Below are 17,994 nucleotides of genomic sequence, written 5' to 3' on the forward strand. Positions count from 1 at the left end.
CTCAGTCCGGCAGATGGCGGTATTACACAGTGACTGTAAATCGCCAATTAGATGCACAGAAGAAGAAGAAAAAGAAGAAGAAGAAGAATGTGGACTCCCTGCAGAGAAAGGACTGGTTTGTTCGGTCCAGAACCGAAAAGCCGAACCGGTACCTGAATAACGGCAGCAGGTGAGCCGCAGCACCACGTGAAGGATCTGAGGCAAGTCTCGCGAGAGTAGAAAGCTAAAGAGCTAATGCTAACAACAAAAACTGTTTATCCTGCCAGAACCGGACCGAACCGTTTGGTCTCTGCGCATGCGCCAGGCTGCAGGTTCGAACCCAAACGGCTGCTGTTCCAGTGTGATCCCAGCAGGACCATTCACATTCGGTTCGGTTCTGAAACTACACCATGGATCCGGGTCCGATCGGAACCAGACTATTGTGCAGAACTGAGACCATGTGAGGCCAGGTTCTGGTGCTTTAAAGCTGCTGACGTGGAAATCTTCTGCAGGTTTCAGTGTAGACCAGATCAGAACCGGTCCAGTTCTGGAAATCAGCATGGCTCCCGATCAGAACCGGGCCGGCTTAATAAAGAGAGTTTAAATAATTTCAACCCAGAATCTGATCTTTGAATCCAGTTTTACAGTCAAACCAGTGTAGAGCCGGTCCAGTTCAGGTACCATCAGGACTGATTAAGTCAGAACTGGACTGGATTACAATACAGAGGTCTGCATCATGTTCTGAAGGTTCTGTTGGAGGGGCGTAGTGAAAGTCTGGGCCTGAAACGCTGAGGTTCTGAGACTGCTGCAGGCGATGGACCTGAGGAGTTAAGATAAGATAAGCTTTATTGATCTCACATTGGAGAAATTCACTTATCACACGTCGGCTTAGTGATCAAAAGAAGGGGCCAGAAGGAGGAAAATGTGCATAAGGTATAGACAGTGGGTCCACACATATATAAAGTGTATCAAAGAAAAAATGTTATATAAAGTAAAAAATAAAAATACAAAGGAAATAAAGCAGAGATTTGAGATGACTATGTACATTCAGGGTGGCTTATATACAAATACAAATTGTGCATTAAGGTGGAACCAGGTATGGAACAACAGTGAGGTAGTGAGATAACTATAACAGCTGAAGTCGCTTATTTAACAGGATTATTGCACAGGGTATTAGATAGTAAATGAACTCTAGTTATTGCACGGTTATTACAGTTATAGTGCAGCATTTTATAATCTGATAGCAGCAGGGATAAATGACCTGCAGTAGCGCTCCTTTTTACAGACAGGATGTCTAAGTCTGTCACTAAAGTAGTTCTGCTGGTATATAACAATTATAATAATTATATATATTATATAACAGTAACTAGTTCTGCTGGTATATAACAATTATATATATTATATATATTATATATATTATATAACAGTAACTAGTTCTGCTGGATCTCCGGTTCTGGTGCTGGTTGGAGTCTGTTTCCTGCAGCGGGTTCTGTGGTTCTGGACAAACTCCACAAACAAAAATGGACACTGTATCACAGTCGTATATCTGTGCATTTACACATTTGCACATATGCTTCAGACTGCTGAAGCCACGAATGGACTCTGTATCACATTCGTAAACTACACAGTTTTTAATAATACTCACCTGTACACTGTGAAATCGCACACTGTCTATTTCCCCTGCATTGTTTACATTGTTTACATTTCAATTGTTTACAAAAATCACCGCTGCACCTTATCCTGTAATTTACTGTGATTTACTGTGATTTTTTAAGCTGTATGCAAACGTAATTGTGCATACAAAATGACAAATAAAGTTGTCTAAACTGGGTCTTAGGTCTTTGGTATCGGGTCGTACAGCATGATCAGAACCCGTCTCTGAGGCTGCGAGGCGTTCAGGGACCGTTGGAACTATTTTCTACTTTTGTTTTTCGGATCGTCCATTCTCTGTTGCTCTAGACTAGAACTTTAGGTCGGCTTGGTATTTTCCCCTGATCCGGTTCTACCTCTTCGTGGTTCTGCCTCTGTCACGCCTCAGACGGACCTCGGATGAAGCAGAAAGCTCTGGTTCTGACCCGCTGCTGTGACATCACCCTTCCTGTTCTCACCTGTGCAGGTGAGGGCGATGCTGCAGCTGCCCCTGCTGGTGACGGCCCAGGTGGACCTGGTGCTGGTTCTGGTGTCCCTGCTGTCCTTGTGGACCCGGCTGAGCCGGCTCAGCTACCCCAGCTCGGTGGTGTGAGTGTGCGTTGTTGCGTGCGGAGCCTGGCGGTCCATGAGGCGGTTTCAGAACCAGAACCTCCGTGTTTGCAGGTTCGATGAGGTCTACTACGGCCAGTTCGTGTCTCTCTACATGAAGAGGGTCTTCTTCATCGACGACAGCGGCCCGCCGCTCGGTCACATGATCCTGGCTCTGGGAGGTGGGTAGCCATGACGACCGCGGGCACCGCCGCCGCAGCGCCGGTACCGACTTCCTGTTCTCTTCTCCCACTCCAGCTTACCTGGGCGGATTTGATGGCAACTTTGTGTGGAACCGAATTGGAGCAGGTGAGCCGGATTCATTTCATGTTTACAGCTTTAAAGCGGGCCGAACCGCCGGGTTTGCTGTTTATGTTGGAGCGAGGCGGTTTGGACCTGCCAAACGGGCAGTACTCGCCCTGGCAGTACCAGAACAGTCCTGGTCGAGAAGTAACCTGTAAATACAGAAAAGACTGTGCCATCACTAAAATAATCTGTCATTAATGCAAATGTCCTTTAAAGTCGGTGCTTCCCAGGGGAAACTGAGCGGAACCGAGTTCTATTAGAACCACACCCCCTCAGGTAGAACCTGAGGTGATATGTTTCTGCTGTGAACTGCTGCCGTAAATATAAAGTGGATTAAATGAATGTATTGAAGCAGTAAAACTGTGAAATCTTAACACATCTTCTCAGGTTTTAACTCATTTTCCACATATTCACACATCAGAGTTTTACTATAAGTGGCCGCCGTGAGCTAGCCTTTGTCGTGTTAACTGTAAGCTAGCCGTTGTCAGATGAGCTAAACGTCCTCGCTTGATTCTGAACAGGAAGTGAAACGTCAGGCTTTCCGTCAGGATCTCTGGCTCCTGATTGGTCAGGATTTCACTTTGATGTTGAATTGGCCTGGAAATATCTTTGTTTTTGGAGTGGTGACATCACTGCATAAACCATTTCATGTACCGTATTGTTCAGACAATAAGGCGCACTTAAACTCCTTAAATCTACCCAGAAATTTATGGTGCGCCTTATCTGTGCTTACTGGCTGATTTTACGTGGAACAACAAGTTCATAAATCTGTTAAAACGTGTAAATATAATACAACGAAGCCGCTCCGCTCAATGGATATTAGGGGCATTACGGTACACTGGCACTACCTTAGGACCCCTGAGCTGTCTACAGACTGCCTGACTGTAATGTCCCTCCCTCTCAGTACAGCGCTCTGTCACCATTCATTATCATAGTTTTATGCTGACGTCGGCGCGGCGAGGCCAAGCTGGCCAGAGGCTTTCTCTGTGAGACGTCACAATATCTTTTTAACCGATAGACTGATTCACACTTTAAATGCAGTTCACTGGTTCGGCCTGAGGAGGGCGCCACACGGGCGGCCTGGATACAAAAGCAGGATTTAAACAAATGTGCAGTAAATGATCAAATAATGTCTGGACAGGTAGACAGCGCTAAGAAACATTAACAGTTTATCAGCAGAGAAAGTTGATTTGGGGGCGAGAGTAAAAATACCAAAAGTGTTGGTAAAGATAAATTACCTGGCAGCCTAATCATCCTCTCCTGGCAGCTAATAAGAAGTAATTCTGCCTAGACAGAGTCGGGTAAAGACATTTCCCTGGATCTGAGGAGACTTTCTTCTTCTGTGGTAGAGGCCAGGTGCGTGACTTGAGCATTAAGGCGTGTGCTTTCCTGTCGCAGAGTATCCCTGCAGCGTCAGCGTGGCGAGTCTGCGGCTGCTGCCGGCTCTCTGCGGAGCGCTCTGCGTGCCTCTGGCTTACCTGCTGACTCTGGAGCTCAGGTTTTCTCACCTGTCGGCTCTGGGAGCTGCACTGCTGCTGCTGCTGGGTGAGTCTGCAAACATTAAAACACCTTTAAAAACGTCCGACATCCTGTTCTGCCTTCCATGGTGAAGTCTGATAATCTGACCCTTCGATGAGGCATTCAGCTCTCCTGTGAGGCGTTCAGGAGCTGTAGGACGTTTTGAACAGGAGGGAGGGTGGCACCTTTGGGGACTAAGACTGTGGGGCGTTCCAGAACTGGAAGGGATGGAGGAAGTAGGAGTGAAAGGTGTGTTTGAACAGGAAATGTCTGTCGTTGTAGAGAACTCCCTGATCGTCCAATCACGCTTCATGTTGCTGGAGTCCCTCCTCATCTTCTTCGTGCTGCTGGCCTTCTTCTCATACCTGCGCTTCCACAACGCCCCCAGCAGGTGAGTTCCACCTGGGAAGCACCACCTTCACCTTAGATCACGGTGAGGCCAAGCCTCCATCTATGGAGCTGTTTGATAAACTGACAGGTCTGCCTAAAAAGTGGATCAGAACGCTGCAGCTGATCCAGAACGCTGCTGCCCGCGTCACTAAGACTAAGAACGTAGAGAACATGGACCCGGTTCTGAAGTCCTTCCACTAAGACTAAGAACGTAGAGAACATGGACCCGGTTCTGAAGTCCTCACTAAGACTAAGAAAGTAGAGAACATGGACCCGGTTCTAAAGTCCTCACTAAGACTAAGAACGTAGAGAACATGGACCCGGTTCTGAAGTCCTTCCACTAAGACTAAGAACGTAGAAAACATGGACCCAGTTCTGAAGTCCTCACTAAGACTAAGAACGTAGAGAACATGGACCCGGTTCTGAAGTCCTTCCACTAAGACTAAGAATGTAGAGAACATGGACCCGGTTCTGAAGTCCTCACTAAGACTAAGAACGTAGAGAACATGGACCCGGTTCTGAAGTCCTCACTAAGACTAAGAACGTAGAGAACATGGACCCGGTTCTGAAGTCCTTCCACTAAGACTAAGAATGTAGAGAACATGGACCCGGTTCTGAAGTCCTCACTAAGACTAAGAACGTAGAGAACATGGACCCGGTTCTGAAGTCCTCACTAAGACTAGGAACGTAGAGAACATGGACCCGGTTCTGAAGTCCTTCCACTAAGACTAAGAACGTAGAAAACATGGACCCAGTTCTGAAGTCCTCACTAAGACTAAGAACGTAGAGAACATGTACCCGGTTCTGAAGTCCTCACTAAGACTAAGAACGTAGAGAACATGGACCCGGTTCTGAAGTCCTCACTAAGACTAAGAACGTAGAGAACATGGACCCGGTTCTGAAGTCCTCACTAAGACTAAGAACGTAGAGAACATGGACCCGGTTCTGAAGTCCTCACTAAGACTAAGAACGTAGAGAACATGGACCCGGTTCTAAAGTCCTCACTAAGACTAAGAAAGTAGAGAACATGGACCCGGTTCTGAAGTCCTCGCTAAGACTAAGAACATAGAGAACATGGACCCGGTTCTGAAGTCCTCACTAAGACTAAGAACGTAGAGAACATGGACCCGGTTCTGAAGTCCTCACTAAGACTAAGAACGTAGAGAACATGGACCCTGTTCTGAAGTCCTTCCACTAAGACTAAAAACGTAGAGAACATGGACCCGGTTCTGAAGTCCTCACTAAGACTAAGAAAGTAGAGAACATGGACCCGGTTCTGAAGTCCTCACTAAGACTAAGAACGTAGAGAACATGGACCCGGTTCTGAAGTCCTCACTAAGACTAAGAACGTAGAGAACATGGACCCGGTTCTGAAGTCCTTCCACTAAGACTAAGAACATAGAGAACATGGACCCGGTTCTGAAGTCCTCACTAAGACTAAGAACGTAGAGAACATGGACCCGGTTCTGAAGTCCTCACTAAGACTAAGAACGTAGAGAACATGGACCCGGTTCTAAAGTCCTCACTAAGACTAAGAAAGTAGAGAACATGGACCCGGTTCTAAAATCCTCACTAAGAATAAGAACGTAGAGAACATGGACCCGGTTCTGAAGTCTTCACTAAGACTAAGAAAGTAGAGAACATGGACCCGGTTCTAAAGTCCTCACTAAGACTAAGAAAGTAGAGAACATGGACCCGGTTCTAAAGTCCTCACTAAGAATAAGAACGTAGAGAACATGGACCCGGTTCTGAAGTCCTCACTAAGACTAAGAACGTAGAGAACATGGACCCGATTCTGAAGTCCTCACTAAGACTAAGAAGGTAGAGAACATGGACCCGGTTCTGAAGTCCTTCCACTGAGACTAAGAACGTAGAGAACATGGACCCGGTTCTGAAGTCCTCACTAAGACTAAGAACGTAGAGAACATGGACCCGGTTCTGAAGTCCTCACTTAGACTAAGAACGTAGAGAACATGGACCCGGTTCTGAAGTCCTCACTAAGACTAAGAACGTAGAGAACATGGACCCGGTTCTGAAGTCCTTCCACTAAGACTAAGAACGTAGAGAACATGGACCTGGTTCTGAAGTCCTCACTAAGACTAAGAACGTAGAGAACATGGACCCGGTTCTGAAGTCCTCACTAAGACTAAGAACGTAGAGAACATGGACCCGGTTCTGAAGTCCTTCCACTAAGACTAAGAACGTAGAGAACATGGACCCGGTTCTGAAGTCCTCACTAAGACTAAGAACGTAGAGAACATCCGGTCCAGTCTGACCCAGCTCGGACCCTAAGCTTCTCGTTCTCCACAGGTCCTGGTCCGGGTCCGGCTGGCTCCTCCTGTCCGGTGTCTCCTGCGCGGCTGCAGTCGGGTGAGAACGGATGTTCCACACGTTATGGTTGTGTTTAACGGGAACCTTAGCGGTTAACGTGTAACATGACCCGGTCAGGGTGAAGTACACGGGCCTGTTCTCCTACCTGCTGCTGCTGGGCGTGGCCTCTGTGCACACCTGGAACCTGATTGGAGACCGAGCTGTGAGCCATGTGAGTGCAGCCCGAGATGTTCCAGAACCAGGCGGTTCCTCAGGGATGGATCACACTTCATGGGTCTGTTTCTGGAAGGTTCCCCAGTTCTAATGGACTTGTGTTCTGTCCGTGTGTGTTGGTGCAGCTGTGCGTGTTTACTCAGTGTGTGTCCAAAGTTCTGTGTCTGCTGGTGGTTCCGGTTCTGCTCTACGTCTTCTGGTTCTACATCCACCTGAGTGTCCTCCACCGCAGCGGACCACATGACCAGCTGATGAGCTCCGCCTTCCAGGCCAGCCTGCAGGTGACCACGCCCACTCACACTGACTCACCTGGCTCAGGGGACCACGCCCACTCACACTGACTCACCTTGATCAGGTGACCACTCACACTGACTCACCTGGATCAGGTGACCACTCACACTGACTCACTTGGCTCAGGTGACCACGCCCACTCACACTGACTCACCTGGCTCAGATGACCACGCCCACTCACACTGACTCACCTGGATCAGATGACCACGCCCACTCACAATGACTCACCTGGGTCAGGTGACCACGCCCACTCACACTGACTCACCTGGCTCAGATGTCCACCCCCACTCACACTGACTCACCTGGATCAGATGACCATGCCCACTCACACTGACTCACCTGGATCAGGTGACCACTCACACTGACTCACCTGGTTCAGGTGACCACCCCCACTCACACTGACTCACCTGCGTCAGGTGACCACTCACACTGACTCACCTGGATCAGGTGACCACTCACACTGACTCACCTGGCTCAGGTGACCACGCCCACTCACACTGACTCACCTGGATCAGGTGACCACTCACAGACTCACCTGGCTCAAGTGACCACGCCTACTCACACTGACACACCTGGATCAGGTGACCACTTACACTGACTTACCTGGATCAGGTGACCACTCACACTGACTCACCTGGCTCAGGTGGCCACGCCCACTCATACTGGATCAGGTGACCACTCACAATGACTCACCTGGCTCAGGTGACCACGCCCACTCACACTGACTCACCTGGATCAGGTGACCACTCACACTGACTCAGCTGGCTCAGGTGACCACGCCCACTCACACTGACTCACCTGGATCAGGTGACCACTCACACTGACTCACCTGGCTCAGGTGACCACGCCCACTCATACTGGATCAGGTGACCACTCACACTGACTCACCTGGCTCAGGTGACCACGCCCACTCACACTGGATCAGGTGACCACTCACAATGACTCACCTGGCTCAGGTGACCACGCCCACTCACACTGACTCACCTGGCTTTAGTCATCAAATTTCTCCCAAAAACCACAGAAGCAATTCATAAAGCAGCTGTTTTACCTGTGATCAGCATTAGTAGGTCCTGAAGGGGGTCAACAATGTTCAATTTTCAATTCAATTCAATTTTATTTATATAGCGCCAAATCATGAAACATGTCATCTCAATGTTGCTTTGTCATGTTCATCTGTTCTGGACCGTCTAGAGTTTCTGTTCAGCTGCACCTAACCAGTGTTGTCTGCCTTAGGGAGGCCTCTCCAGGATCACTAAGGGGCAGCCCCTGGAAGTGGCGTTTGGTAGCCAGGTGACATTAAGAAGCTCCGCTGCCCAGCCTGTTCCCTGTTGGCTTCACTCACATAAAGCCAACTATCCAATCAGGTGCAGCCAGCTCATCTAACCCAGCTGCCAATTAGGAGCCTCCGAGTTAGACTCTAAAGGTGGTAACTTCCTGTTTCTGTGTTGAGGTATGGAAATGGGCGTGGCAGCTCTCATCAGCAGCAGGTTACCTGTTATCCCTTCAAAGACGTCAACAACTGGTGGATCGTCAAAGACCCAGGCAGGTAGGTCACCTGACTGACAGCGGTCCATTCCAGTTCATTTATAATGTGTACAGGTGAGGAGCCTCATAACAAGCCCCGCCTTCTACCGTGTGTCCTAATAGTTTCACCAATAGGAAGCATATATATAGTAAAGAGAATTGATCCAAGGACTGAACCCTGTGGTACTCCACAAGTGACCCTAGAGTTTGAAGATTTATTATTAACATGAACAAACTGGAATCTGTCCGACAGATAAGATTTAAACCAGCCTAATGCTTTCCTCTTAATCCCGACAGTATGCTCAAGTCTTTGTAGGAGAATATTGTGATCAACTGTATCAAATGCAGCACTGAGATCTAACAGGACAAGTACAGACACCTGTCCATTATCTGAGGCCATTAGAATATCATTAGTGACCTTCACCAGAGCTGTTTCAGTGCTATGATGAGCTCTGAAGCCTGACTGAAACTCCTCAAGTAGGTAATTACTTTGTAAATGTTCACAAAGTTGATTAGCAACTACTTCATCAAGAATTTTAGATAAGAAAAGAAGATTAGATATAGGTCTGTAGTTTACTAACTCATCTTGATCAAAAGATGGTTTCTTAAGTAAAGGTTTAATAGCAGCTACTTTAAAAGCCTGTGGTACATATCCATTTACCAAGGATAGATTAATCATGTCTAAAATAGTGCCACTGATCAGAGGGAATATCTCCTTAAACAACTTGGTTGGGATTGGGTCTAACATACAGGTAGAAGGTTTAGATGAAGCTAAAATTTTAGATAGCTCAGAAAGCTCTACTGCTTCTAAACAGTTCAAACACTGCGCAGGTTCTAAAGATTCCTCCAACGCTGCCTCACTTACTGAGGACGAGGTAATCATGTTTTGGAGGATGCCAATTATTTTATTTTTAATGGAGAGGACATCTAGGATTGTTGTCAGAGGGTACTTCACCTGTTTGTTCTTGAGGCCTGCTGGGAAATGTAGTCCTGTCTACCAAGTGGTTGTCTGTGTTTCAGACAGGAACTGGTAGTAGACACGCCCCCCCGCCCCATCCGTCACGGTGATGTCATCCAGCTGGTGCATGGGATGACCTCACGCTTTCTCAACAGGTAAGCAGCTCACCTGGTGTGATGTCACGCTGTCTGGTGTGTTCAAAGACAAAACTACAACTGTTGTTCTTCTTCGTGTGTTGCTGTGACTCCGTCAGAGACAAGCAGCTGATCTCCTGGTCTTCTTCTTCTTCCTCTCTCTTAGTCACGATGTGGCCGCTCCCATGAGTCCGCACGCTCAGGAGGTCTCTGGATACATCGACTTCAACGTGTCCATGGCAGCTCAGAACCTGTGGAGGGTGGTGAGTCCACGTCCAGCACTCATTTAAGGAGGAAGGCCCATGATCGTGGAGGTTCAGAGAGAGAAACGGATCTTCTAGAGCAGCTTGTCTTTCTCTGCACCATCCCGGCCATGGAGGGTCTTCATAGGTCCGCTGGCCCAGCCTGGCTGCAGAAACAGCTGAAGGTGTCTAACAGTTCAGAGTCTGCATCCCGTTCCTGTCTTCTGAACTGGGTCCACCGTCCGGATTAGAGCTGATGTGTTAGAGAAAGGACCAGAAGAGCTCATTTAGGTCAGCTTTAGGGTTCATACGCAGACTACCTGTAGTTCTTGGTTCTTCAAATCATAACAAGGAATCATTATTTCTGTGACCGCTCTGCTGCAGGGAGCCCAGTGCAGCAGCTGTTCCCTCCTCTTCCTCTTTAGGTTCTCCACCGTCTAGATCCGGGGCGTCAAACATACAGCCCGCGGGCCGATGTCTGGCAATGTGGCAATAAGAATTGTTGTCTTAATGCCAAAAAGAGCTCATCAGATTTGACTTTCACAAGTGGAGCAGTACGGTTTTTGCCATAGTGCTCCGCTTGATTTATGAATGTGAATAGTTTTATTATGATTCATGAGGGGAATATCTCAAATGATATAGACACTACAATGAGAAAGTAGGAGAGGAAAGGAAGAACAAGAAGAAAAAAGAAAAGGTGAATGAAAGAGGAGATAAAAGGAAGAGATAGATAAAACAATTGAAAAAAACATGTACTTCGTTTAATTGAAAATCTGCAGTTCCTATATTGTCCACAAGGGGCGCTGTGTTTTAATCAGCAGATGGTAGCACTGAGCTTTAGATGTGGAAAGTTGATTTTAAAAAATTTCTTAATCTTTATCTGTTTGATGTATTTTTTCAACATTGCACAATCACTGTGATCAGTTCCTATGCATAATGCACTGCAGTAAATGTTTAACTGAGTAAAAGTATTGTTGAAATTGCACATACTTTTCTTAAAAACGCTGAGGTTATTCATAATATATTGTGTAAAAGTGAAATTCATTTAATATAAAAATCAACAACAAGTCCACTTTTATTAGTTCTATTTAATCTTGCAATGAGTTTACTCGTGTGGCCCTCTTGAGATCAGATTAAGCTGAATGCGGCCCCTAAACCAAAATGAGTTTGACACCCCTGGTCTAGATGCTGAAATGTAGCTGGACGTCCCTGGAGGAGATGAGGTCCTGAAGGCAGCAGATGTTCTAAAACCTCTGCTGGACTTTCCTCCATCGGTGCGGCCACCAGAGGAGAGGATCCTCCTGCTGCTGCAGGTGGCTGACAGCAGGCTGGATGCTCCTTCTGCACCAAACATCTGCAGAAGTGGACCCTCTGGTGCATGAGTGGAGCATGGATCAGCCGGAGCAAATTCACACACATTAATTTAGTTTCCTTTATTTAACCATGAAGATTTAAAGCTGTTTTCCCAATGGGTCCACAACAGTAACGTGAAACACACCAGGACCGATAAAAAGACCAAATACACCAGCGACTGTTTCACATTTAAAGTTAATTACCCTGGAGTCCTGACACAGCGTTAAACATGGCAGCTGTCAGCTAATGTCTGTCCTTCAAAACTTTCTTCAGTCCCCAAAGTTAGAACAAGCGTTTTAATCCTTCACCTTTTTGTTCCAGGAGCAGAACATTTAAAGGCCTTTTCAGCCAGTCCTGTTCTGACGTTTCAGACCCGCGTCAGATCCTAACGGCTGAGGTTCCTGCGCAGAACGCAGCATAAACATGTAGGAAGAAGAACGCGTGGATAGAAAAAAGCAGCCAGAGAGTCGGTGGACAGGTGGAGACGGACCGTCTGCTGCAGCCTAATGATAGGGTTATGATAAATAACCTCTTTATCCTGGAAAGAAAACCAACACAAACGCAAGTTTTTACTCTTCACAAGGAAAGAGGGCAGACGAACCAGGAGCATGAGACCTGTTCTTTCACAAGCTTGAGTTTGACTGCCCCGGACTGCCTCTGTCCCCTTGTCTTTATTGTCACACATCAAAAGGGGGTCAGGAGGATTTAATCACAGTCTTGAGTTTACAACATGGGGGTTGGAAAACAAAGAAAGGAGCAACTTTCATTGCAGGTGATAATCAAATCATCAGCTTCATGCAAAGTTGGATAAAGGAGACATTCCTTATCTGGGAAAACCATTTGCTCTCCCTTATCTAAGGTTAAAAACAACAGAACCTTCCTGAAAGCAAACTCTTAAAACAAACCAAATGCCTGTAGCTTGATTAAAAAAATAAAATGATTACATTTACATTTCTCTAACACCTGAGAGCTCAGAGAGGCGACCACAGCTGCTGCAGCCTGGCGTTAGAGCTGCTCACTGCAGGCGGCTTTGGGTTCATCAGCTCAATGTTACAGGCAGCAGCAGCGACACCTAGTGGTGGAAATGAGATTACAGGCAGCGCAACACGTTCAGAGTGTCTTTACTGAACTCAGTTTTGTTTTTGGGGCTTCAGGACATCTACAACAGGGAGGCGGAGTCCGAGGTGTGGAAGACCATCGTCTCTGAAGTCCGACTGGTTCACCTGAACACATCAGCGATCCTCAAGGTGCTCACAGGAAGTGACGTCACGGCGACCCCAGAGCAGAGCATCAGTGTCAACCTGAGTGTGTGTGTGTGTGTGTGTGTGTGTGTGTGTGTGTGTGTGTGTGTGCAGCTGAGCGGCGTGGCGCTTCCAGACTGGGGCTTCCGTCAGCTGGAGGTCGTAGCAGAGAAGCTGCAGAAGGGGCACAGCAGCAGTTTGGGCTGGACGGTGGAGGAGCACCGATACGGAACCAGTAGGACCCGCAGACCCCCGTCCTCCCACTGTAGCTAGAACACTAGAACACAACAGAACCGCCATGCTCAGCGGGCCCTTTGGGTCTGTCGGTCCGTCCGGCTTCTGAGTCCTGACATGATGGCTCAACGCTTCATTAGCGGGTCTCTGTAGAAGTGGACCACCAACACGGGTGGCCCCCAGGAGCCCGTTCTAAAAAAAGCCCACCCAGTGAGCTGCATGTAAAATTAGTTTGGTTCTGTTGCTGTTTAACCACACTAGCATTCATATAGATTAAAAAATGACGATAACTGTCAGCAGCATTAAATGTTTATTACACATAAAGTTAAGGTGGACTGACCGTTTTAGTCCAGAGGTCAGAAATGGGCACCAGTAAGGTAGCTCCTTCCTGTGCAGGCATCGTGGGAAACCCAGCAGGTTGCATCCAGGCCATGGCTTTGCAGCAATCCCTCATACTGAACATGCATGAAGCGACAGTGGAGAGGAAAACTCCCCTTTAACAGGGAGGAGAACCTCCAGCAGAACCAGAACCAGGCTCGTCTGCCTCGACCCACTGAGGGTTAGAAGCTCTGATCCAGGAGAACTTTCTGTGCTAGAGGGTAATGGCAGCAATTCAATTCAATTCAATTTTATTTATATAGCGCCAAATCATGAAACATGTCATCTCAAGGCACTTTACAAAATCAAGTTCAATCAGTTTATACAGATTGGTCAAAAATGTCCTATATAAGGAAACCAGTTGATTGCATCAAAGTCCCGACAAGCAGCATTCACTCCTGGGGAAGCGTAGAGCCACAGGGAGAGTTGTCTGCATTGTCCATGGCTTTGCTGCAATCCCTCATACTGAGCAAGCATGAAGCGACAGTGGGAAGAAAAACTCCCCATTAACGGGAAGGAAAACCTCCGGCAGAACCGGGCTCAGTATGAACGTCATCTGCCTCGACCGACTGGGGTTACAGAAGACAGAACAGAGACACAACAAGAAAGACAAAAAAGCACAGAAGCACACATTGATCTAGTAATCTGTTCTACATTAGATGGTAATAGCGGGTGATCTGTCTTCCCTGGATGATGTCACAGTTAACAGAAAGCAGCGGCTTCTCCATGGAGGTTGCTGCAGCAATAGCTCCTTCAGTCTAGGAGACCAGGTTAAACAGACAGGAAGGTATCTGCAGCTTAGCTCAGCTCAGCCCCCCCAATGTCAGCATTGTCCATGTAGCCATCATCACGAGGTCAGGATCTCCCATGATGCATCACCTGCAGGTCAGGAGCAGAAGGAGCGGGAGGCGGAGCTTCACTCTCCGACGCACATCGACGTGGACAGAAAAATCTCTTTCTGGTCCAAATTCACGGAGCTCCAGGTATGACAGTGAACGCATCGTCACTCGGTGACGTCACTCTCAGGTGACCCTGTGATGTCATTAATGATGATGTCACTGCAGTGGAAGATGCTGAGCGTGAAGCAGGAGGAGTCTGAGCACAAGTATAGCTCCGCCCCCCTGGAGTGGCTCACCATGGAGACCAACATCGCCTACTGGCTGCACGCCTCCACCAACGTAACGCACAACAAAACACAGTAACGCACAATGACACACAGTAACACATAATAACACACAATAACTAACAGTAACACACAATAACACACAGTAACACACAATAACACACAGTAGCACACAATAACACACAGTAACACACACAAACACACAGTAACGCACAGTAACACACAGTAACACATAATAACACACAATAACTAACAGTAACAGACAATAACACACAGTAACAGACAATAACACACAGTAGCACACAATAACACACAGTAACACACAATAACACACAGTAACACACAATAATACACAGTAGCACACAATAACACACAGTAACACACAATAACACATAATAACACACAATAACACACAATAACACACAGTAGCACACAATAACACACAGTAACACACAATAACACACAGTAACGCACAATAACACACAGTAACACACAATAACACACAGTAGCACACAATAACACACAGTAACACACAACAACACACAGTAAGACACAATAACACACAACACTCAGTAGCACACAGAAACACACAGTAGCACACAATAACACACAGCAGCACACAATAACACATAGTAACACACAATAACACACAGTAGCACACAATAACACACAGTAACACACAACAACACACAGTAAGACACAATAACACACAGTAGCACACAATAACACACAACACTCAGTAGCACACAGAAACACACAGTAGCACACAATAACACACAGCAGCACACAATAACACATAGTAACACACAATAACACACAGTAGCACACAATAACACACAACACTCAGTAGCACACAGAAACACACAGTAGCAGACAATAACACACAGTAGCAGACAATAACACACAGTAGCACTCAATAACACACAGTAACACACAATAACACACAGTAGCACACAATAACACACAGTAGCACTCAATAACACACAGTAACACACAATAACACACAGTAACGCACAATAACACACAGTAGCACACAATAACACACAGTAGCACACAATAACACACAGTAACACACAATAACACACAGTAGCACACAACAACATACAATAACACACAGTAGCACACAACAACATACAATAACACACAGTAGCACACAATAACACAATAACACACAATAACACACAGTAACACGCAATAACACACAGTAACGCACAATAACACACAGTAGCACACAATAACACACAGTAACACACAACAACACACAATAACACACCCAGCCTGCGGTTCTGACCTCTGATTGGCCGGCTGTGTTTCAGGCTCAGATCCATCTCATTGGTAACCCGGTGTCATGGGGCGTGGCCAGTCTCAGCCTGCTGGCCTATCAGCTGCTGGCGACTGTCTACACACTCAGGAGGAGGCGGGGCTTGAAAGATCTAAGTGATGGTAAGGTGCAGGTTCTGGTGCCAGAGCGGGTTCTGGTGTCAGAGCGGGTTCTGGTGCCATTGCGGGTTCTGGTGTCAGAGCAGGTTCTGGTGCCAGAGCAGGTTCTGGTGTCAGAGCGGGTTCTGACCTTCAGGGCGTGTCTGCAGGTGCGTGGCAGCGCTTTGTGTCTCTGGGCTTCGTCTGTGTCGGCGGCTGGATGATGAACTTCCTGCCCTTCCTGCTGATGGACAAGACTCTCTTCTTGTACCACTACCTGCCGGCGCTGTGCTACCTGTACGTGCTAAGCCCCGCCCTGCTGGAGCACGTGCTCACACACCTGCTCAGGTACAAACACGCATAGCTGGGGCCTGCAGTCGCTCTGAGTGCCGCTTTCCCCCTAATGTCGTACAAATATGGACGAAATCTCCACATCCAGCCGTAGGTCAGCCTCACAGAGACGACCAAGAACACCTGAGTCCACCTGAGACAACATGAAGCCACTTTATGGCCTTCAAGCCTTAGAGACAAATAACATGCTTACAATCCAAAATGAGTGATAATCCCTTAGATTTGAATAACTATTATGGTTTCCTCTGTAAAAGATGTTCTCAGTATTCAGAGTGCAGAGGAAGCTGCAGCCGGGCACGAATAAAACGTATTCAGTTAAGTTAAAACTGTTGGTTTACATGTTTTTAGGCCTTATTTCTTTGATTTATAAACATAATTTCTCACCACATAATTTCTTTAGGTTTTGAAATGTCACTGCTGTAAAGCTTTTTGTAAAACAAGTTGGAGAAAAACTTTACTCTGGACCCACCTGACGCTGAACTGGTCACCTTAGTGCCACCAGGCCTATAGGTTCTGCTCAGTCTGCATAAAATGTGGTTAACACACTCAGGTATGCATGGAAAGAACAATACAGTTAGAATTGTTGAAGATCCCAGCTCTAGGCCCAACATATAAAATCAGATCAGAGGGTTTTCTGTCCCACCGGCTGCAGGGGAAGGTGATGGGGGCTCGTCCAGGATCCGACTCTAAATCTGTACATCTGTCTGGTTCTGTCTGCAGCAGCAGGACGCTGCGCTCTGCACTGTGTGTGTGCACCGCCGCCGTCCTCGTGGCCATCTTACTGTCCTACTGGAACTTCTGCCCTCTGACCTACGGCCGCCCCGAGCTCTCAGCCAATCAGCTGCAGGCGCTCAAGTGGCGAGATAGCTGGGACATCCTGTACCGCCGCCGCTGAGACACTAACATTGAGACTGTTCTTTACCACCCGATGGAGGCTCCTGAACGCATCGTCAGAGGTCACGTTGGAGGAGGAGCTTCAGTCACGTGACCTGATGATGTAAGCGTGATGGCTTCCTGTCTTGTGATTAAAACAATAAAAGCTGATCATTAAAACGGCGTGCTTTTACTTTGAGACACAGTTCCTGTCTGAAGGTGCAGGAGCTCAGTCACGCCGGAGGGACTATGTCGCCTTGGGATTCCTCCCTACTGAAGCTGCTAGCCCCACGACCCGACCCAGGATTAGGAGAAGATGGATGGATGGATGGATGGATGGATGGAATATTGACATATTTCTTTATATTTAATAAAGTGACGATGATGATGTTTGGGATTAACCCTAACCTTCCTCCTGGGGAATATATTCATGAAGCCAGATGGGTCAACTCCAAACCAAACATTTTATTTAAGAGTTCAAGCATCAAATACATCCCCAACAAGACGAAGACAAAAGATGAGTATCCACATCTCCTGGAACAGCACCTATATAGAAACCCTGATTCATGAACCCAGACATCTTTTGTTATCATGGCGCGGTGATGAATGTTCTTGATGACCTTTGAACAGACCGTTGTTCTCCGTACCGCTCCTTAAACTGCCTCGGGACACTGCAAAAACGGATCTAAAAATAAGTCAAATGTTCTTAAAGTTAGTGTATTTATCCTTGATTTGGGCAGGTAAATAAGATCATCTGCCAATGGAATGAGTATTTTGACACCTATAATAAGATAATTAGACATCCTGCACTTGAAATAAGATGATTGAGTTGAATTGTTCCTATTTTAGGTGCAAAAATCTTATTCCATTGGCAAATCATCTTATTGACCTGCTCAAA

At 46.9% G+C, this 17,994-nt stretch overlaps 1 protein-coding gene across 3 annotated transcripts; it reads left to right on the forward strand.

Moving 5' to 3' along the window:
• The first annotated feature begins 52 nt into the window (after positions 1-52).
• On the forward strand, positions 53-17,276 carry pomt1 (protein-O-mannosyltransferase 1). 3 transcript variants are annotated; one of them, XM_036144248.1, is made up of 21 exons: positions 53-169; positions 267-439; positions 2,096-2,217; positions 2,293-2,399; positions 2,476-2,526; positions 3,922-4,068; positions 4,324-4,432; positions 6,742-6,801; positions 6,880-6,973; positions 7,101-7,256; positions 8,500-8,630; positions 8,717-8,812; positions 9,811-9,903; positions 10,049-10,145; positions 12,632-12,724; positions 12,833-12,953; positions 14,216-14,313; positions 14,395-14,508; positions 15,770-15,896; positions 16,043-16,220; positions 16,944-17,276. In XM_036144248.1, exons 3-21 carry the CDS (start codon positions 2,105-2,107, stop codon positions 17,116-17,118), a joined length of 2,160 nt encoding a protein of 719 aa, XP_036000141.1. In that variant the 5' UTR covers positions 53-169; positions 267-439; positions 2,096-2,104; the 3' UTR covers positions 17,119-17,276. The 3 variants fall into 3 exon arrangements, with proteins under 3 accessions (XP_036000141.1, XP_036000139.1, XP_036000140.1); XM_036144246.1 differs by lacking the exon at positions 267-439 and having other exon boundaries at positions 53-200; XM_036144247.1 differs by lacking the exon at positions 267-439.
• The last annotated feature ends 718 nt before the right edge of the window (positions 17,277-17,994 follow it).

The sequence above is a fragment of the Fundulus heteroclitus genome, chromosome 12, assembly GCF_011125445.2.
Source record: "Fundulus heteroclitus isolate FHET01 chromosome 12, MU-UCD_Fhet_4.1, whole genome shotgun sequence".
In the NCBI taxonomy this organism is placed as follows: Eukaryota; Metazoa; Chordata; class Actinopteri; order Cyprinodontiformes; family Fundulidae; genus Fundulus; species Fundulus heteroclitus.

Coding starts and splice junctions, on each gene's coding strand:
- pomt1 (XM_036144246.1), top strand. CDS start 2,105: ATGCTGCAGCTGCCCCTGCTGGTGACGGCCCAGGTGGACCTGGTGCTG. Junction 4,433..6,741: donor TTCCACAACGCCCCCAGCAG/GTGAGTTCCACC, acceptor CGTTCTCCACAG/GTCCTGGTCCGGGTCCGGCT. Junction 12,954..14,215: donor GGAGCACCGATACGGAACCA/GTAGGACCCGCA, acceptor CATCACCTGCAG/GTCAGGAGCAGAAGGAGCGG.